Consider the following 22,435-nt stretch of genomic DNA (forward strand, 5'->3'; position numbering starts at 1 on the left):
AACCCTTTCCTGTGTTGTTCTCACTCTGCTTGTGTCTAATGGGGTGCAGAAGGGAAATGCTTCCTAGTGCTGAGCTAGCCCCACAAAGAAGCCACAGGGAGGGTGTATGAACTGAGATCTAGAGTCCATGGCACAGGATGGCCGTGGTGCACAGTGAATTATTCCTTTCCCAGATCAGACTTCTCTGAAAAATTGGAACATCTGCACCAGTCGGTCTCCGCACTATGACAAAGATGCCATTAACAGAGATCTGGTCTTGTTCTGGGCAGGAATCTTTTGTGCCCCTCCATTATTTCCAAATGGGTTTTTTTGGGAATTTGTTCTTTGTTTTCATGTCCTCCGTTCTGGGCTCTCAAATAGCAGCAAAGAGGTCGACTAGGCCTAAGCATTTCTTTTGCAGCAGAAGTTGTGCCCCTGCCCCAAGCAGGACCTCCAGCCCAAAGAGATAGAATCCCGCTCTCTACTGTGTGGTCCCTGGTGGCCATTTGTGCTGGACTCCCGCTCCAACCCTCTCTTGCTCTTTCCCCTTGCTGGAGTTCAAGAATGTATTCACCTTGGGGCCAAGGTTCTTTTGGATCCTAACATTGCTCCAGATATAAGGCAAGTATATAAGCATCTCATGAGGCTATTCCACTTGCCTGAAAAGTTCCCTTAGCCAAGCAGATACTGATTCTAAGATGGTTAGGACCTTTGGGATATGGCAGGAGACTCTCATTGACTGGAGGAAGTATCTGACTAAACCAAGTACATGGGAAGATCAGGACAGGCAGGCAGGCTGCCAGCTGACTACAGTGAGTTCCTTCCTGAGGAGGGACTGTGAGTGGATAGACTGAGTAAACGAGGCAATGCAGAGCGGAACACCATACACACACACACACACACACACACACATTTTTTATTTCCCACTCTTCCTTTAAGGAGCCCAGAGTGGTGTACATAGTTAGGTTTCTCCTCACAACAACCCTGTGAAATAGGTTAGGCTGAGAGAGAAGTGACTGGCCCAGAGTCACCCAGCAAGTCTCATGGCTGAATGGGGATTTGAACTCGGGTCTCCTCGGTCCTAGTCCAGCACTCTAACCACTACACCACAGGCGGAGAGATCCAGGCGGGAAGGTGGCATTAGGGCTCCATGAGCAGAGGTAAAGTGGCCAAATCATATCACCCCTTGTAGCCTGCTAAAACATTATCTAGACAGAGTATCATAAAAGCTGCGTTGCGGGGGCCAGCCTCCCGCCCCTCTGTAATTTTATGACTGGATATTTTTATATAAAGTTAATAGGGCTGTGCGTAGTGTTGGATTTTACAGTGCTGTAAGATCCGACATTGGCTATATGGGAATATGTCTGAATTAAGCTGATGCTACTGTACTTAGCATCTGTTGTGTCTGAAATATTGGAATAGGCTTTCAGTTTGTTGGAATTCATGTTTGAATTGTCAGATTTTAATAGTGCATTTTTAAGGACTTCTCCAAGTAAAACAATGTTGCCAAAGCAAAATACCTTTTTTGGAAGGTGCAGGGGAGAAGAGGAAAGATTTTTGGAGTGACAGTTCAAGCTGTTCATTAGCAATTCATCATGTAAATGGTGTGAGTCTGCTGCCTTCCAATCACAGTGTTTCTGGGGATGGACAAAGATTCCTTTATGCTCCTTGCTCATCTGCCCTTCTCCGCCCTTTGCTTTGTGGACATCTCACATGATATGACACTAGGGTCACAGCAAGAGCTAGATGTTATAAGTGGTTAGAGGTTAATAATGCATCACTTTTCCAGTGGGTTGAAAAAGGCATGCTTAAGGTCAGAGTAGGAGCTTCAGTTCCATGTTTTGTAAGTTTCTAGAAAAAAACAAAGCAGACAAAAACCTATTTAACTTTAAAACCTTTTTAAAAAGTAATTAAAAATAGGCAGTGGGCATTCTCCTTCAAAGGTCACATATATAATATTATCACCATATACTACCACCATGAGAAGCTTGGGAACTTTCTGCCTAGCCTTTGGAAGTTATATCATAGGGTGGCCAAAATGGGGGTGCAGGGATACTCCTTGCATATGAAGACAAGGAGCAATTTCCTCTGAATGTGGCATACTTAATGGTCAGAGTGGGGGCACCAATTTCTGCATGTTTTGTAATGTTCAGTCATAAAATAAAGCAGTTGTGGCACTTCTTAATTAAAAAATTTTTAAGGAATTAAAAATAAACCAGTGGACGATTTTTCATCAAACACCACACACATAATGCTATCACAATGTACTACCAGCACGAGAAGTCTGAGAACGTTCTGCTCAGTCATTCTGGAGTTATTAATTTTTTTAAATTATTTTTCCCATTGAATCCTGTGGGATCAATGGGAAACACGATATGGCATTCCAACACTATATAACAGTCTCGGAAGGGGCATGGCACTGAATCGAACCATTTTACTATCAGATCGTGTTAGATTGGATCCAACATTTTCTCCCAAGAACAGGCCTAAAAATTACTAATTTATATGTAGTGTTATGCTGAAGAATTCACTTGCCAAAATATTTAACTACTTTGTTCCTTTCTTTTGTTAAGCGCAAGAAGAGTGCAGTCACATACCTGAACAGCACAATGCATCCTGGGACACGTAAACGAGGTGAGTTCCTCATATTTGCTCGATGTGCCTTCTCCTTTATTTTGGATTGAAATAAGACCCATGAGAGCATCATAGGTTATAAGTTAATGCATAACCTATATGCATTATAGGTTAGCTGATTTTATAGAATCCTCTGTAGGTAGGCTTTAGACCTGGCTAGGAATAGCTAAGGATATAAAAGGGGGATGTTCCTGTGTGAAAACGGAATTAGGCTAGGTAGGATGACTGCTAGGCTTAAGCATACAATGAGACTAGGAGAGAAATGTCGGTATGGTGACTGGGCTCTAAGTCTGAGGTCCTTTTTTGCACAGCTTCCTAGAAAGGTGATGTAGCTTTTGTTATGAAAGGTTCTCTTGGGCAAATATAGTAGGTAAGGAGGACCACTGAGATACATTTGGTTTTCATGAACTCCTCCATGTTTATGAAATTATTCTCTGCACAATTAAGAAACATCCAGATTACTCTGGAACAGAGTTGCCATGTCCCCCGAAACTCTGAGTTTCACCCAGATTTTAAGCATCTCACCCAGATTGCCTAGCCCACCCAGATTCGCCTGGATTTCAGCTTTCATTTTAAACAAAACAAAAACAAGCTAAGCTCTAGCCCTTGTAGAAGTGGAGTTGTGGAGCAAAACATGCAGTCACTATTCTGCTCAAAAATTATTTTCAAGCCAATTTACATAATATGCAAATTAGGTGTTTGGATTTGGAAAGCCAGAATATGGCAACCCTTCTCTGGAGTTACTTGAACATGAATGAAATAGAGCGGCAACTAAGGATGCTTGCAAAATTTGCCCCATCCAGATTTCTTTCCAGATTCTGAGGCTCTGAATTAATTGAACTTGATTGCAAAGCCGCACTGATGCATTAGTGAGCCTCCATGTTTTTGTGTTGATTCCAGACTTTGTTCTGACCACTTCTGAATATGCACAGCTGGCCAGTTTTCAGTTCACATCTTCCCCTCCTCCCACCATAACCAGTTTGCAGCTACATAAGAATATGTCTACATTGGTAAACAAAATTGTGCTAAAATGAATATTGATGCAATGTCATGGTCATATTTGATTTATTTTTCCACTGTGATTTCACCAAGGTGCATATACACTGGTGTACATCTCATCTAGCAAAAGGCAGGGTCTGGCTTCCTTGCCTGCCTTCAGGAGAACCCTGAACACATCTTTGTTTTTCCAGGCATTAGGCTGTACTTAATTGTTCAATTTTTAAATTTTAATTCTGTTTTAAAGTTGCTGGTTTTAAATGTTTAAATTTTAGTTTTATTGTAATTTATTTTGTGCACTGCCTGGGAACCAAATGTTTAGTGGCATAGAAATGTACATAAATAAATAACCTGTAAAGGGGAGGGAGGACCTTCCAGAATACTGTGGCAAACTGCACAAGAGCCCATTCTGAAGTAAATTTTAGAAATTCTACAAATCAAAACAGAAGACAGGCAAAGCAGAACATAGGGCAGAGTTAATCCATGGAACAACATCTTCAGTTATCTAAACTATGTGGCTTCATCGATGGACAAAATGTGATGGGAAATGTGAACCTATTATTACAGGAAAATATATTGAGTTGTATTTGGATTTGTGTTAATTTTGAGAGAAATGTGATACCCAAAACATTTTGTTTTGAGTAGAGAAGGTTTCTTTCCTCTGATTTCATCTTGAACCACTACATGTTTTCTACCCTCCAAGAACCAGATGATTTATAATTTTGGAGTTTGACAAAAGCCCACTGTACGTAAAGATGATAATCAGTATAGCTGTGTTCAAAAGAGGGTTAGTTAGATCCTGATGCTTTAGGTGTCTCTAAATCTTTGATTGCCTGGGAATGGATGTTGATGGCCGGGAATCAGATATGTCCTGCACCATTAATACTTGTGCTCCTAAAACATCCTCAAGCATTTATATGTTGTATATGAGACAAGACACTGTTGATCTGGTCTGCTGCTGTGGTTGCTATGGTCTTCGAGCCAGCCAGTTGCATAGTAGATTGAGTTTGGCTCTGATTCATTTCTCCTGACTTCTTTTTACTTTATTGTTAAATTTGTATATCGCCATTCATTAAAACAATCTCAAGGCTGTTCAAGGACTTCATGTAATGGTGAATAGCTGAGATGAGCACTGAGTGCATATCTTGCCTTGACTTTCCGGAATGCTTCCTAACATTTCTTCTGTTCTGCTCCTGTAATTGCTGTGCAAAAAAACAAATGACCAAGTCAGTGAAGTGTTTCACAGATCATGATGTATAATCTGTATAACGGGATTCTAAAAAAACAATTCATATTTCAAATGTGGTATGATGAACTTTAGGCATTGTGTATAAAGCAGAGTGAGTGTACACACATGCACATAAGTTCATGTGAGTGATTAGGTAGCTCTGCAGTTTCACTGGATTGTATTACATATATTGATGATTTGAGTCTCGCCTATGATGATAGTGACTGAAAATCTTTTAGTCTTGGCAGCTTTTGGCATGCTGCAAATTAGGTGATGATCTAATCATAAATCACATTGAGCAGGCTTTCCCTGTACCCCAAAGTGTTACTATAACTGGTACTGATCAATTCAGGTCTCAGTGTTTGGCCAGGAAACCAAATTATCCTTTATTTCCTTGAAGAACTTGATTCTGACAAGCAAAATAGGGAAGCATTTGGCATGCTGGGTTTTTTGCACTGCTGTGTTAGCATTCTGTCCCTAAACAAACCAGCCATTGGCCTTCAGTGCCACTTTCCAGCATATCTATTTAGGTGCTATTTACAAAGAACAATGTTTCCTTTGAGTGTTTAATTTGTACCTTTTGTCTGGTTTTTTGTTTTTTTTAATCTCTAGTTCTTTCTGACTAAAATATTTTTATGATTTTTTCCTCTGTGCATATACCTCTCATCAGTCATCATAGTAGCAACTTAAAGTACAATTATTGGTGTGTTCTGTAGTGTTGTGACTTCAGTTAGCACATTTAATTGTGAGATACAGGTGAAACTCGAAAAATTAGAATATTGTGCAAAAGTTCATTAATTTCAGTAATGCAAATTAAAAGGTGAAACTGATATATGAGATAGACGCATTACATGCAAAGCGAGATAAGTCAAGCCTTAATTTGTTATAATTGTGATGATCATGGCATACAGCTCATGAGAACCACAAATCCACAATCCCAGAAAATTAGAATATTGTGAAAAGGTTCAACAGTCTAGGCTCCAGGTGTCCCACTCCAATCAGCTAATCAATCCATAACACCTGCAAAGGGTTCCTGAGCCTTTAAATGGTCTCTCAGTCTGGTTCATTAGGAATCACAATCATGGGAAAGACTGCTGACTTGACAGTTGTGCAGAATACCATCATTGACACCCTCCATAAGGAGGGAAAGCCTCAAAGGGTAATTGCAAAAGAAGTTGGATGTTCCCAAAGTGCTGTATCAAAGCACATCAATAGAAAGTTATGTGGAAGGAAAAAGTGTGGAAGAAAAAGGTGCACAAGCAGCAGGGATGACCGCAGCCTGGAGAGGATTGTCAGGAAAAGGCCATTCAAAAGTGTTGGGGACTTTCATAAGGAGTGGACTGAGGCTGGAGTTAGTGCGTCAAGAGCCACCACACACAGACGGATCCTGGACATGGGCTTCAAATGTCGTATTCCTCTTGTCAAGCCGCTCCTGAACAACAAACAACGTCAGAAGCGTCTTACCTGGGCTCAAGAAAAAAAGAACTGGTCTGTTGCTCAGTGGTCCAAAGTCCTCTTTTCTGATGAGAGCAACTTTTGCATCTCATTTGGAAACCAAGGACCCAGAGTCTGGAGGAAGAATGGAGAGGCACACAATGCAAGATGCTCGAAGTCCAGTGTGAAGTTTCCACAGTCTGTGTTGATTTGGGGAGCCATGCCATCTGCTGGTGTTGGTCCACTGTGCTTCATTAAGTCCAAGGTCAACGCAGCCATCTATCAGGAGATTTTGGAGCACTTCATGCTTCCTTCCGCAGATGAGCTGTATGGGGATGCTGACTTCATTTTCCAGCAGGACTTGGCACCTGCCCACACTGCCAAAAGTACCAAAACCTGGTTCAATGACCATGGGATTACTGTGCTTGATTGGCCAGCAAACTCGCCTGACCTGAACCCCATAGAGAATCTATGGGGCATTGCCAAGAGAAGGATGAGAGACATGAGACCAAACAATGCAGAAGAGCTGAAGGCCGCTGTTGAAGCATCCTGGTCTTCCATAACACCTCAGCAGTGCCACCGGCTGATAGCATCCATGCCACGCCGCATTGAGGCAGTAATTGCTGCAAAAGAGGCCCAAACCATGTACTGAATACATATGCATGCTTATACTTTTCAGAGGTCCGATATTGTTCTATTGACAATCCTTGTTTTATTGGTTTCATGTAATATTCTAATTTTCTGGGATTGTGGATTTGGGGTTCTCATGAGCTGTACGCCATGATCATCACAATTATAACAAATTAAGGCTTGACTTATCTCGCTTTGCATGTAATGCATCTATCTCATATATCAGTTTCACCTTTTAATTTGCATTACTGAAATTAATGAACTTTTGCACGATATTCTAATTTTTCGAGTTTCACCTGTATAACGGCAGTCAGGGGGATTCTGAACTTTATACTTGCAGATTTGCTCTGTGAGGCTCCCTTTCCATCTAGGCTACTGCACAGATACATGTACTAATATAGAATTAGGTGGCACTCTGGGGTTTGGCCATAGTTTTGTCTGGCACTTGTGACTTTGTGGCCTTTTCTTAGCAAACAGGAGGTATTTAAATTTATGTTTCACTTTAGATTTAAGGTTATTACTGGTTTAATTATATTTAAATATTACATAATATTAAAATAATCCCCAAATTGCCCCAGTCCTTCAATTCCTTCTCAATTGAAAACATTTGTATAGTCTCCAAAAGATGCTTCAAATGGTCAAATCTCAAGGAGAAACTTAGGAAAAAGATCTGGTTTTTATGGGTGCTTTCTGTAATTGGCCAACACAATGTGCAACCTAATGTTGGCATTTCCGTTCTACTGGGGTTGCTGCACACAGAAAATGTAGTCCATTGGGTTTGTGCAAGAGATACTGGGGTTGTCCAATGGCTTAGAAATGTGCACCTGCACTAGGACAACAGAAATTCCATTGTTTTCAGTGGAAGCTCCTTTGCACAACATGACATCGCCAGGCTGCTCATCATGTTGGCCATATCTGTAAGATAGTGTGTAGTGGCTATATCTGGATAAATCAAACAGTATCATGGCATCTTTTCCTGTGGGGTTTTGTTTTTGTTTTAGGTGTTGGGGAGTTAAAATTATAGGTATATCAGGGCAGTGTCCTTTGACCTTCTGAAGAGCTATATTTTCTCTCTTGTTATACATGCCTTTCTTGTGCAGTTGCTTCTTGTTTGTGTCTTAAAAATAACTTTAAAATCTTTGCTTGGCTTTCTTTCACTTGTGACTATTGCACTAACTTCCTCTCTGTACTACATCACTTCCTTTTCCATGCTAGCCAATGAGGAGCACTGGCCAAAGGTATGTAAGATTATTTCCCCCTTTTTTGTTCCCTTTTGTTAATGTGTAGGTCGTCCACCTAAATACAACACGGTGCTGGGGTTTGGGGCTCTGACCCCCACATCCCCTCTGTCCAGCCATCCTGATTCCCCTGAAAATGAAAAGACAGAGACCACATTTACTTTCCCTGCAACTGTTCAGCCTGTGTCCCTGCCCAGCCCCAGCTCCACAGACGTAAGTAATTCTCACTGAAAGATTTGCTGTTTGAAGAGACCATGCAGAACTAGCCATGCTGAGGCTTCAGAATTTGTTTCCTAAAATACACTACTGTTCTGGTAAACTGCACCCAAATGAGCATCCTCCTTCAGGTCCCCGCACTTCTGCTTCTTGTACTTGCTGTCCCCTGTCCTGAAAGCTAGAGATATTTTGTAACTGGTACAGTAGCATCCACATAACATGTTGGGATGTTCTAGATATGTCTGTCTCCCCCCGCCCACCATCCCCGATGCACAGGAAGGGTGATTCAGTGAAATAACAAATTCAGTGCTTGTATGTCATCAATGTAGAGGAGGAGAATGGATCCTGTCTTATGGAAATATTAAGTCTTTAACTAATGAATCAATCAAGGAGGATGGGGCCTGTTAAATTACTTAAGATAGTTGATCAGAGGATCATTGGAACCTAAGCGAGTGATTGTCTTCACCAGCACCTGGCAGTTCCTGGCCTTCTGTAGATTTCTGCATATGTAGCTGCTTGGAACAAAGTAATAGTTTATGTGATATAGCATCATCCAGTTGCCCTAGGGAGCTGCCTACACTGCCCATTTACCACAAGATGTTTCTGAGTCTAACCCTCCACTGACCTACAGTACAATCTGTGTTCCGGTAGATTTTAATTACTTAAAGGGGAAGAAAATCCACCCTTCTCCCAACAGAACTGGGAATTGGAAATTCTTGGCTCATGACTTTGGTCACGTCACATCACTTCTCTGTGCCTTTTGTTTCCTCATCTTAAATAGCTCCATTGCTGTTGTGGGATCCAACTAATCAGCACACTTGCACATGCAAACAGACATTTGTAACTTAAGTTGATGTTCTAATGGGAGGCAAATGTGCCTCCATTGTGCTTTTTATGCTGCTGAGTTGAGGGACTGTACTTTTCATTCATGAAAAAAGCAGCTTGAGGATTGCTCTAACTTATAATTTATGTGTCTGTAGCCTTGTTGTGTCAGGAGCAAAGAACCGCCAAATCAACAGCTACGTCAATATATATTTTTTGCACCATTGGATAATACAAAAGCTAAACAATAACATGCAGTATTCCTTGTAGGTTCTGGACCACGGTGTGTGTTCACTAGCTCACATGGCACACATGTAAGAATTGTTTGCATGTGCAGGTGGGGAGGGAAGATTTCCTCCCCCCCCAACACACACACCTTTTCCCTGCTGCCTCTGTTCCCTAAAAATATGTCCTTGAAGGGTCACCTAACCCTTCAGGGTTTATATTTCAGAGGGTATTGGGGGCAGCAGAGGGAAGGGTAGATCAGCAAAAATTGCCTCTCCTCCCTCACATGTGTGAAACTTGCCTTTGCGCATACAATGCTAGTTCCTACATGAGCTTTTGTATTGAGAGCCATATTCATCCATTCTCTGGTGACTGTTGATGGAATCTTTCAAATTGCCAAAAGATATTGCTATACAACATTTGAGACTCCAGGACTTCAGTATAGCTTTAGAAAATTTGTTCTTAAAAAAAAACAAAAATAGGATTGTGGGCTTTTGCTCATTGCCATTTCAATTGCTCTTTGTGGTTCATGTTTTTGGTAATGTTCTGGGTTATCAGTTATGGAGTAACTCCAGATTATCTTTCAGCATTCTAGAATGGTTATCTTACACTCCCAAAACATGTCTGTGTCACCTGAATGCATCATTTCCTCAAGAAGCCTCCCTAGTTTGAAGCTGTTCTGCAGAGGATCCTTTTTATACTACTTGATAAGTCTGATCCTGTAAACTTCTGAAAATCTTCTTCAACTGCCACAGGAACCAGACAGTGAAGAATTTGCTCAGAATGGAAACACTCAAGAGGTTTAGACTCTACTTCAGCAGAAAACTTCAAAGCACTCTAGGGGAAAGCTAGCCTTTGTTGTATTTTCTGTTTGCCTTTTTTGCAATCACAAAATGCAACAGAAAAAAAAGTTCTTACCTAGCCTGAATAGTCATAAGTGTTTAAGACAGGCATGAATGTTTTTTACTGGGCTGAGTCTACAATTAACATGAAACTGTCTTTAATAGTAAAAGTTAAAGAAACAGAACCCAACACTCATATGTTGTGAAAGATTTGTGGAGCAAAGCATGCCATGGGTCTTCAAGAGACTGGTAATTCAGAAGTTAGGATTGCTAGTTGACCTTAGGAATAAAATAAAGGCAAGATGTTTTCATCAGAATAAAGCCTTGGCTTTGATAGACTCAGAAAGTTTAAAGCTTTGACTATCACAGAATCACAAAGTTTTGACCATAGCTGATGTTTATTATGAGTGATTGTATTTTTCACTAGTTGGTACTCTAGCATCAGACATTTAATGCACTGTTACTAATAAAGAAAGGACCACTAGCATGCTTTGTTAATCCATGGAAAACATCTGGCATAATTCAAAGCAAGTTTTTAGACAGTGATCAAGTTGACAAGGAGTATTGAATGCTCTATTTAACGAGAGTGGAGCATTTCCTTTCCAATACATGTTATCCGTCTATATGTATGAAATGAGCTTCAGAGACTGGACCTCAGGTGTAGCAAGTTGCCAGTGCAGTCCATAGTCGATCAGTCTCTCTCTCTCTCTCTCTCTCTCTCTCTCTCTCTCTCTCTCTCTCTCTCTATATATATATATATATATATATATATATATATATTACACACACACATACACACACACACACTCATTCTCTGTTTAATTTCTTTTTAGCCTTTTTTCACTGTATTGCTCATTCTGAGCAATGACTTGATAATAAAAATAGTAGCCATGAAGTGGCAGTGGCAGGTGGCAATAGGAATAAAAAGAAATAAAATGTTTTGTCATGAATTTTGTGTCAACTGAATTCATCTTTCTAAAGTGAATAATTAGGGAAGGGGAAGGTATCAAATAGGAATGCAAAAAAGGAATAAACCTGGCTGTTAAGTTGCCACAATGAACCAGGCCTTTGCTGTTAACAACATAATGATTCTTAGAACAGTATTTTGACTTTGTGGTCTGGTCTGGTCACTGATATCCCTCTCTTCCATAAAAAGCCCAGATTAATTAAGATACATCAGAAATGAGTGTGGCTATTACTGGACTGGAGTTAAAATATCCATTAAAATATCCATCGTGCTACACCAAGGGGATCAGTTTGGTTCATTAACTTTCATTTTGCAAACAAGAGCATTTTATTTCCAAAAATTGCAGGAGTTATGCACGTGAAATCTTAAGTATTTAAAATGATAATTTAAAGCGAAATAGTGCTCTCTCTGTATTTCTTAGTAAAGGCTGTGTAGGAAGGAAGTAGAACCCAAATGGAACTGTGCTTATGCTCAAATGTTAAGAGGGCCTAAAACTTCAGTCTAGAGGTACCTTTCCAAACAATCATTTTGCACTATTGATATGCAGGGTCTTGTTCAATTGTTGTAGAGGAACCAGATGTCTATCTCCAAGTAATGGTGCTGGTACAGAGAGAGCCCAGATACACAAATCACATTATTGTTGTCGGTCTACTTCCATACAGCTTATCTGCTCTGATTTTGAATGCTGCGTGGAATGTAGTTTGCAGTTGTCAGAGGCACCAATTAATACACATGACATAATTGGTAAACAATTAGCACTATCCCAACATCTGTGCCATTTTGTGATTTTATATTTATTTTTAGTAAAGTATATATCCCACCTTTTCCTTCAAAACAGACGTAAGGCAGCCTACAACAATCCAGATAAAACCAGTATAAAATACAATTAAAACATTCCACCTGGCTGCATCAGAGGGTGAGATCAGAGTGGTAGGCCCCCTCCATTTGCCTGGCTGAGACTTTTTCATTTATTTATTGTTTGAATTCTATGCTGCCTTTCATAAAATTATCCCAAGGTTAAAATACAACAGTAAAACCCATTAAATCACATTAAAATGACCAGCAGTAGGGGTGTGCATGGACCGTGGTTTGAGGTAACCGCTGATATGCTCCTGCTTCTGAAGTGGAGATGCTCACACTGAGGGTGGGGGGGTTTCACCAGTCTCCCGTTTTCCTAGAAGCTCTCTGTGCAATGCACAGGCGTGTCCCTGAGAATTGCACAACTTCCAAGGGAAGGGGAAATTGGCAAAAATCACTTCCCAATGTGAGTCCTTGCCTTTCAGAAGCAGGAGCATACCTACCACTACTACGACGATGAATATTTATATACCACATTTCAACAAAAGTTCCCAAAACGGTTTACATAGAAAAATGAAAAATAAATAAAATGGCTCCCTGTCCCCAAAGGGCTCACAATCTACAAAAGAAACATAAGACAGACACCAGCAACAGCTGCACACATATCTGCTGCACACACTCTTCTTTTGGCTATGCACGTGCAGAATTAGGATGTCAGTCAGTATCTCTCTTTTTGTGTGTTGTGTTAGATTGTGAGGGTAGCATTTTCTGTGTAAAACTGCTTTCAGAATGTGTGTTTTTTTTTAAAGCAATATATAAATATTTCAAATAAAGGTACAAAAAAGTCTGAGTGTCACAGTCAAAAAGCCCCCCCCCCCTTTCTATCAGACAAATCTCCATCAATGGTTGAATTGCAAGGAGGACCTTAGAAGCTGGGCAAAGTTTCCATGCACATTCATATGTGAGAAGGCAATTTCTGAGATTCCCTGGACTTAAGTCATTTAGAATTTTAGCTGCCAAAGCCAGCACCTTGAGTTGAGCCTGGAAACAAACTAAGAGCTAGTGAAACCGATCCATGCATATTAGGCTGGCCTATGGTTCATCCTGCTAATGCAGACAGTAGTCTGGCTGCAGCATCCTGAACAAATGGATATTCCTCGACTGTCTTCAAGGGCAGTTCCACTTAGAATATGTTACAGTAATCCAACCTAGAGGTGTCCTGAGCATGAATTATTGTGTCTGATTCTGACTTCTCCAGAAAGAAGCATAGTTGGTGCACCAGATGCAGTTGGTGAAAGATGCTCCTGGCCATTGTGTTCACCTTATTTATTTATTTATTTATTTATTTATTTATTTAACATATTTTATACTGCCCAAACCTTACGTTTCTGGGTGTAAGTTTTGCATCCATAAACAGAGATGAATCCAGGAGAACCTCCAAACTATGAGCTTGTTGCAGTCTCCATGAGATAGCAAGAACGGGCTGATGATTTATTTTAATTTTATATATTTAAAACATTTTTATACCGCCCAAAACTCACGTCTCTGGGTGGTCCACAACAGAATAAAAACAAAGTAAAACATCAGTTAAGTCAAAAATGGAAAAAAATAACGCATTACAACAATTTAAAATTTTTTAAAGAATACTTTAAAACAGCATTAAAACCATTAAAACAATATTAATTAAAAGCCTGGATGAAGAGATGCGTCTTTAAAGACTTTTTTAAAGCTGTCAGAGATGGGGAGGCTCTTATTTCACTAGAGAGTGCATTCCAAAGCCTCAGGGCAGCAGCGGAGAAGGCCCGTCCCTGAGTGGCCACCAGACGAGCCGGTGGCAGCTGCAGATAGACCTCTCCAGCAGATCTCAGTGGGCGGTGGGGTTCATGCCGAAGAAGGCATTCTCTTAAATACCCAGGGCCCAAACTGTTTAGGGCGTTATAGGTTATAACCAGCACCTTGTATTTTGCCCGGAAACATATTAGCAGCAATGTAGCTCCTTCAATACAGGAGTTATATGGTCTCTCTGAGATGACCCAGAGACCAGCCTGGCTGCTGCATTCTAGACCAACTGTAGTTTCCGGACTACGTACAAGAGCAGCCCCACATGGAGCGCATTACAGTAATCCAGTCTGGAGGTTACCAGCAGATGTACCACTGTTTTGAGGTTGTTCACCTCAAGAAATGGACGCAGCTGGTGTATTAGCCAAAGCTGATAGAAGGCACTTCTGGCCACTGCCTCAACCTGGGAGACCAGGGAGAGGCTCGGATCCAGAAGCACCCCTAGACTGCGTACCTGTTCCTTCTGGGGAAGTGTGACCCCATCCAGAACAGGCAGATCAAAATCATCTCTTGAGTTCCGACCCCGCACAATGAGTACCTCTGTCTTAGCCGGATTCAGTCTCCGTTTGTTATCCCTCATCCAGCCCATCACCGAATCCAGGCAGGCATTTAAGGAGGTTATGCCCTCTCCCAATGATGCTGACATGGAGAAATAGATTTGGGTGTCATCAGCATACTGATAGCACCCTGCACCAAATCTCCTGATGATCTCTCCCAGCAGTTTCACATAGATGTTAAACAATATTGGAGACAATATGGAGCCCTGGGGCACACCATACAAGAGTTCAGATTCTGAAGAACAGCAGTCTCCAAGGGACACCATCTGGAACCGGCCCGAGAGGTAGGAGCAGAACCACTGCAAAGCAGTGCCTCCAACTCCCAATCCCCTCAGACGCTCCAGAAGGATACTATGGTCCATAGTATTGAAAGCCGCCAAGAGGTCCAGAAGGACCAACAGAGTCACACTTCCTCTGTCCATTCCCAATTGGAGATCATCCATCAAGCCGACCAAGGCCGTCTCCACCCCATAGCCAGCCCGAAAGCCCATTTGAAATGGGTCTTGATAATCAGTTTCATACAAGACTGTCTGGAGCTGGGAAGCCACCACCCTCTCAATTACCTTGCCCAGCCACAGAAGGTTGGAGACAGGCCTGTAGTTGTTCAAGTCCGAGGGATACAGGGTAGGCTTCTTCAGAAGTGGTCTAATAATTGCCTCCTTAAGACGAGGCATCCTACCTTTCCTCAGAAACGCATTTATAATCTCTACCAGGCCTTCTGCAACAACCCCCCTGCCAGATAATATAAGCCATGTCGGGCAAGGGTCAAGAGAACAGGTGGTAGGTTGCACCATTCCAATCAGCATGTCCACATCCTTAGGAGTCACAAACTGGAACTGATCCAACCTAATCACACAAGAGGAGTTGCCAGACATCTCCACATCAGACACTGAAGTAATTGTGGAGACAGAGTCTAAGTCAGCCCGAATACGAGAGATTTCCCCCACAAATAATTCATTAAACACATCACAGCGGGTAATCGATGGTTCCAGATTCTGATTCAAGGGAGGAGGGGCACTCACTAGCCCTCCCACAACCCTGAACAGCTCTGCCAGACGTGAACTTGTGGATGCAATACGGGCAGAAAAGAATCACTACTTTGCCATGTGTATCACCTTAGGTCTTTAGGTGAGCTCTATGTTGCAATCTGTTGGATTCAAGCAGAGTCTTTCTCCACTTGCGCTCCAGTCGTCTACCTCACTGCATCAGCCCCTGTAGTTCTTCTGTATACCAAGGGTCCAATTTTGAAGCAGGTCGGAGAGGACGCTTAGGAGCAATCATGTCTACTGCCCCAGTGAGTTTGCTGTTCCAATTCTCCACCTGGGCATCAACAGGATCACCAGCAGAGCCGACACTAAATCCCTCCAAGGCTTCTTGAAATCCTATTGGATCCAATAACCTTCTCAGGCGGATCATCCTAATAGGTCCCTTGCCCCTGCGAAGGTGGGAAGTGATTGTGAGTCCAACCTTAACCAGATGGTGGTCTGTCCATGACAATGGGGAAATCACAGGATTCCCCACCCACGGAACACCACCCTAATCAGAGTGAAAGACCAAATCAAGTGTGTGACCTGCAGTGTGTGTTGGCCCCAAGACCACTTGGGATAGGCCCATAGTCATTATGGCCGCTATGAATTCCTGAGCTGCCCCGGACAAATCGGTCCCAAAGTGAACATTGAAGTCCCCCAGCACCACAAGCCTGGGGGACTCCAACACCAAGTCCGAGACCAAGTCCGTCAGCTCAGTTAGGGACTCTGTTGAGCAGCGGGCCGATCAGTACACCAGCAGAAGTCCCAGTCTATCCCTGGTCCCCAGACATAAGTACACACATTCAATATGGTCCGACACTCTAACAGGGATCCTGGTAAGGAAAAGGTTATTCTTATAGACCACAGCCATCCCACCTCCCCGCCCACGGTCCCTCATCCCGCTCCTCAACAGAGTAGCCTGGAGGAAGAAGCTGGGACCACACTGGGCCCCCAGCCTCCCCCAGCCAGGTCTCTGTAATACATACCAGGTTGGCACCTTCAACCAGAAGCAAATCATGGATGGCTTCTGATTTGTTCTGGATCGACCTGGCATTCCAGAGGAGCAAGGTGAGGTTCCAAGGGTGATCAGCACTGCTCCTCAAGGTCAAAGAGCTGGCAGGACAGCCGGAAGGGGAAACAGTTATTAGATTTCCAAGCCCCCTTCCCCTGTTACGGCCCGCTGACCTGCCAACGTTACTTCTTCTGTTCCCCACCACGACTGGAATGGCCCCCCACAGTCAGTGGACACGCCCCCTGTCTCCCTAGGATCTTCAGGATCTCCCTCCAGGATCATCGGAACCCCCAACCAACAGTACTTATGTCTTATCTAGATTAGGTGTCAGTGTGTCCTGCCATCATCCATTCCAAAATGGCCACCAAACAGTGGTACAGAACTTTCACTACCCCCCCCCCCCGGATTAGATATGGGGTTTTCAACCAGGGTACTTCAGTGTGTAGGGGGTACATGGAACCTTTCTGCCTCCCTCCCTCACTTGCATGCTACACTATTGACTTCCTCTCTAGAAGAGAGGGGAGGGAGCATCAGGCAGCATCCCTCCCCCCTGCTCTCCATGTGACTGCTTGGCTATGAGCTCAGGCTCAACCAGCCTCTCCCTCAGCTTGACTCACAGGCTAAGTAACAAGGAGAATGCTGGCTGTTGCTCACTATCAGCATTGCCCTTGTTGCCCAGCCTGTCGTGGATATGTTGTGGAGCCCCTGGCCATGGGGCCCCAGAGGACGTGAGGAGGAAGGAAGCCACAGTGTAAGGTTTTGTTTTGCATAATTCCAGGGCAGATTCACTTCACTTGCATTTTATTTCCCACCAGCTTTGGCAAGATTTACTGATGAGGGTCACAATTCTTGGCTGCTTATATGGGGTACCTGAGCCGAAGCCTTGAGATAGGAGTAACTTGTTTTTGTTTTATTTTCAAAACCTCTGGATTAGTTAATGGAAATGAGAGACTGAGCTTGGTGTCATCCACATACTTCTGAAATTCCAACCCAGATCATCAGAGGTACTTAATAGTTTCATGTAGATGTTAAAAATTTAGAGGCTGATTACTCAGAAGTAGTCATATAGTCATTTAAAAAGAAAGAAACAAAAACAGTAGCCAGCACCAGCAAAACTACCCCCTTGCCTCCAGCAAAGGCTAACCACTTAGGGAATGTGGAGAGTCGGCCTTCCTTTAAAACAATTCTCTAAGGTAAAAAGGTCTGTTTGTGCCTCAGAGTAACCTGTAAGGCTACTTTTGTGTTTGTGGTATTGTGTTTGTTTTGCTGTTCAGAGAGATTAAGGCCCTCTGTTGGTGATAGAGGCAACTCTGTTGCTAGGCACCACCAGTGGATACTGTTGCTAGGCTGATGGTGGGGGTAGAAGGTTCTGATAGAAATCCAAAGATGTTTTACAGTGAAAAAGGCAGCTAAGGCTGCTTAACACAGGCAGTTCTGTTGGAGAAGTTCACTCAAGGGATATGGTCAAGGAAGATCGTGGCTGAGGAGAAGGCTAGAAGAAGAGACCGTGAGGCAAGACAAGGGAGAAGAAGGTGGAATCACAGTAGCCTTCCATTGTCTGTGCTTGAAGTTGGGTCTGATCAAAAAAGGAAATCTGCAGCAAAGATAACTTGCAGTTAGACTCAGGAAAAGAAGGCTTTGTTAGGCACCTGGGCTGGAGTGGGGATGAGGGAACTGATTAAAAACTTTGGCCTGACCTGCATCAAGGAACCTACAAGCCTCTGCAGAGAGGAGAGCTGGTCTTGTGGTAGCAAGCATAACCTATCCCCTTAGCTAAGCAGGGTCTGCCCTGGTTGCATTTGAAAAGGAGACTAGAAGTGTGAGCCCTGTAAGATATTCCCCTCAGGGGATGGAGCCGCTCTGGGAAGAGCATCTAGGCTCCAAGTTCCCTCCCTGGCTTCTCCAAGATAGGGCTGAGAGAGATTCCTGCCTGCAACCTTGGAGAAGCTGCTGCCAGTCTGTGAAGACAATACTGAGCTAGATAGACCAATGGTCTGACTCAGTATATGGCAGCTTCCTATGTTCCTGTGTAAGCCTGTTCCTGTTTACGAGTGATCACTGGGGAGGGGTTGGTCTAGGGCAGCTGGCAATTCTGATTAACCAGGAGAGTAACCTAAGGCAGGGTTCTAGTCACTGCTCCTTTGCAGCAAGCATTTCTAATAACTACATCATCCTTTATTCTGTATATAGTTGTCCTTTTACTATAAAAAGTATATTAACAAAAAAAATACCTTTAATTTAAAATACACCTTTGTCTCTTTGATTGGTTCTTTCCTATGACTAAGGCCTATCTCTTTCTATCCAGGGGGGTTTAAAATGGTTGTTAGAGTTTAAGATTACTTGGTGGCAGTGAGATTGTAAGAAGGAGGGATTTACTTTATAATGGGACCTCCACAGATAGCTAATGAGGTGAAAGACTACAGTGAACCTTCATCCTTTGCTTTTGAGTTCCAGGCTGTGTGCTTCCCCTTTTCAGCACCAGAATGTGCATTTTCCTCCCCCATTATTACATGTTGAAGGTTGACATACCCTTTGTTCCCCCAGACCAGAGCTACACAACTTCAGCCCTTCAGCTGTTGTTGGACTGCAGCTTGCAACATCCCTGACTATTGGCCACTGTGGCTGGGGGTGACGGGAGCTGTAGGGTCAGTTGTGGATCCCTGCCCCAGACCAAGATACTCTATTGTGCACGATATTGAGCTTTGAGTACTACTGCAGCACTTCTGTTTTAATGACTTCTAAGTTAGTGACCTAGTACTTATGCCCTGCACCTAGAAAGACATGAGATTCATTAAGATGATGTATTAACTTCTGAGGAAGTTAATACATCAGACAGTTTTGGTCATTTTCCTTCTATGTCTCATGAAAGGAGCATTTCTCTTTGGGATTCGATATGAATAGATTGTACAGGAAACATTACATTGAACTGGCATATAGAATTCAAACCCTGAACATTTACTTTCCCATCCCCCTCCCTTCAATTTTATAGGGTGATATCCATGAAGATTTTTGCAGTGTTTGCCGGAAAAGTGGACAATTGCTGATGTGTGACACATGTTCACGTGTGTATCACCTGGACTGTCTGGACCCACCTCTGAAAACTATTCCCAAGGGCATGTGGATCTGTCCCAAATGTCAAGACCAGGTATAGTCTAACACAGCTCTCTCACAAGGGCTCTGTGTTTGGGGCAAAATGATTAGATTACATGGCTTAAATGGACTTGGAGCGACTGGCAACAGTCAAACATACTGACCTGTGTTGAGGTGTTTGTGAATTGAACGGATTGACACAGTCAGCTGCACAAACAAAAAGCTATTAAGGGTTTGCCATTGCGTTCTGGGTCTTAGTGTATTTTTCTGTCATTGTAATACAATAGTGCTTTGTTAGGGACAATACACACAAACTTGAGAGAGGTTCAGTCATAAGTATCTTCTTGCTTAATTTCCAGTAAGAATTTTTCAAAACTTAATATAATATTCACTTCTTTCTACTGTGTGTAGATCTTACAATATTGTGAGATTTGGGAAAGAGCTACTTTTAGGAAAACCCTGTTTGTCGCATTACGTTAGTAAAGACTTCCCCACACCTGCCAGTTCTGCCCTGCAACCCCTTCCAGCCTTTTTTTTGTCCCCCACAGCCAGCTTTGAGAGCAAAAATAAGCTTTCCTAAGGAGGAGAATGGATTGGAATGGGGAATTGGCAAGTGACAGGGAAATCCCTCCTACCAACTAATATCACACTGCAAGTGTACCCTCCCGGTCCCTGCATTACTGCTAACTCATAACTGCTGTCAGAAACATGGATTTGCCAAAGTAAAGTGCGGCTTTGTCCATAAGGGCTTCTTTTCATTATCAAACTGCTTTTTCTACTGCAACTTAGATCAGCAGTTTGGCTGTGAATCATGAAGTTGCGATCCTCTCTGCTGGCAGTTTTAAGATATGTTGTCTTTTCATTCCTGTTCAGCTTGTTAAAATTTCATCAGCAGAAAATGTTCGTAGATGCAAGGGAATGTACAAAATTGCTGACATTGTGATTATACTGCCTTCCTTTGTGGGAGGTAAAACACAGATGTGTTGGTATTTCATGCTGTTAGATCGTAAATGCCTTTCCAGATTATTGTGGGAAGTTTTGTATACAATAAATGAAGTGTTTTCTTGTTTGGGAGGTGCAGTGAGGAGTAGTACAGGCATTTGTTTCCCCCCTGAATAATGTGTCTGCTGAGAAAATGCCACACTTTTCCAGCATTCAAACAACAACAACTGTTTGCTGGGAAAATCCACCCCAACTACCCAGCTAGGAGTGTTGTGTATAAGCTAGTTGCAAGTATCATGAACACACACTGATTAGTGTCAGTGACAGTAAAATAACTAACAATATAATGCTAGAGCCACTTTGTGGCCCTTTGCATATGTTCTTATACATTATATTTTCATTCTTTAGAGGCTAAATGCTCCTCTTCTGAACCAGTCAAGTATAGAAGTGGTTGCATAATCTTTTTTAATTACACCAACAAGGCAACCCTTTCTCACCATAACAGTCTACCATTTTATGAAATGTAGGCTTTTTTCTCTTTCTTGAAAGGCTGTGTGTGTGTGCCCCCACCCCCAGCACTGTAGCACATTTTATTCCCCATCTCCCCCCCACACTTTCATAGAGGGTTGATCAAGTATATGTGCTCCATCTGCCAAATTTGCCTTTATCTATAATTTCATATGGAGAAGACATCATGCTACCTGTGCTGCACCAAGACTAGCAGAAGCACAAGCAAAAGACTTCAGGAAAATCTGGGCTGTGTTTTTTGTTTGAGAAGTCCCTAAGAAAATAACTGCAAAGGGACATTAAAGAGTGGCTTTAATGATTGTTGTGAGAGAAACTCTTTTGTGTCTGTCTCTATCTTCCCTGGAGGTAGAACATGTCAGCCAAATGCTCACATTTCTTTCTTTCAGATGCTAAAGAAGGAAGAAGCAATTCCATGGCCAGGGACTTTAGCAATTGTTCATTCATATATTGCATACAAAGCAGGTAGGAAAACAGTGCTTGGATTGATTTTCTTCCCTCCCTCTTTTTCTTGTTTTTTTTGCTAAATGTTATTTTGAGAAAGGAGGTAGGATGTTTGTTTTGAAAAGGAAATTAAGAACTGAATGCATGATAACCCAAATAATTAAATGGGTGAGATAACTTCATATGACTCTCTTTATGTGTGCACCTGCAGCTTCATGTATGGTTTGGTTTGATAACTACTGGCTTTTCTTAATAGTGGTGATCCACTTTAAAAGTGGCTAGAAGATCACTTATGCAGGTGTAGTTGAGACAATTGATACTCTGTCTTTCACAGCAAAAGAAGAGGAAAAACAGAAATTATTGAAATGGAGTTCAGATTTAAAACAGGAAAGGGAACAATTAGAACAGAAAGTCAAACAGCTCAGCAATTCTATAACAGTAAGTATTGCTCTGCCAAATGATTGATTGTTTATATTCTGTGCACTGTGCTAGGAGTCACAGTCATGAGTCCTAGAAGATGACCATTTGATTACCAGTCATGTATTTTTCTAAGTCATTCTCTCACAGCTTAAAGATTAAATATTTGACCTTCATCGTTAATATTTTTGTTAAATCTATTCCTTCTCCCTAATGTAAGTAATATGCCCTATTTTAAAAGATCTCAGAATGTTGAGCATGCTAGATCAATTAAATACAAAAAGTATAACTGGAAAAGCTGTTTATCCTTCTTTCTATGAAGGTAAATATAATATAAGGGCAGCTTGCAGTATGATTAGCACAATCTCTTTTCATCACTTTGCCTACCCCATGTCAATTTAAGATATCTTGAACACCTATTAGCCTCACCCATGAATTGAAGTACATTCACCTAAACACACACACACACACTCTCTCTCGTTCACTTGTTTAAATCAACTTTAATGCAGTGGCTTCCCCCAAGACACCATAGGACCAGTAAATATGTTTAGAGTACTGAGGCTTCTGTCTCA

General features: G+C 42.2%; 2 protein-coding genes across 8 annotated transcripts in view; one reads left to right on the forward strand and one right to left on the reverse strand.

Annotated features, from left to right (window-relative positions):
- PHF21A (PHD finger protein 21A) overlaps positions 1–22,435 on the forward strand; it is a 282,942-nt gene that overhangs the window by 252,861 nt on the left and 7,646 nt on the right. For 5 of the 7 annotated variants that reach the window (XM_053285531.1, XM_053285528.1, XM_053285529.1 and 2 more), the window contains 5 exons: positions 2,553–2,613; positions 8,189–8,352; positions 19,435–19,590; positions 21,392–21,467; positions 21,781–21,884. In XM_053285531.1, the coding sequence (XP_053141506.1) occupies positions 2,553–2,613; positions 8,189–8,352; positions 19,435–19,590; positions 21,392–21,467; positions 21,781–21,884 (561 nt within the window). Of the gene's footprint in view, positions 1–2,552; positions 2,614–8,116; positions 8,140–8,188; positions 8,353–19,434; positions 19,591–21,391; positions 21,468–21,780; positions 21,885–22,435 lie in introns of all 7 variants that reach the window. The other 2 variants (XM_053285532.1, XM_053285534.1) reach the window with 1 other exon arrangement.
- LARGE2 (LARGE xylosyl- and glucuronyltransferase 2) overlaps positions 3,668–22,435 on the reverse strand; it is a 96,044-nt gene continuing 77,276 nt past the window's right edge. The window contains exon 14 of the mRNA XM_053285527.1: positions 3,668–4,811. Within this exon, the coding sequence (XP_053141502.1) occupies positions 4,712–4,811 (100 nt within the window). The 3' untranslated portion in view covers positions 3,668–4,711. The remainder of the gene's footprint in view (positions 4,812–22,435) is intronic.

Source organism: Hemicordylus capensis, chromosome 1 (genome assembly GCF_027244095.1).
Source record: "Hemicordylus capensis ecotype Gifberg chromosome 1, rHemCap1.1.pri, whole genome shotgun sequence".
In the NCBI taxonomy this organism is placed as follows: Eukaryota; Metazoa; Chordata; class Lepidosauria; order Squamata; family Cordylidae; genus Hemicordylus; species Hemicordylus capensis.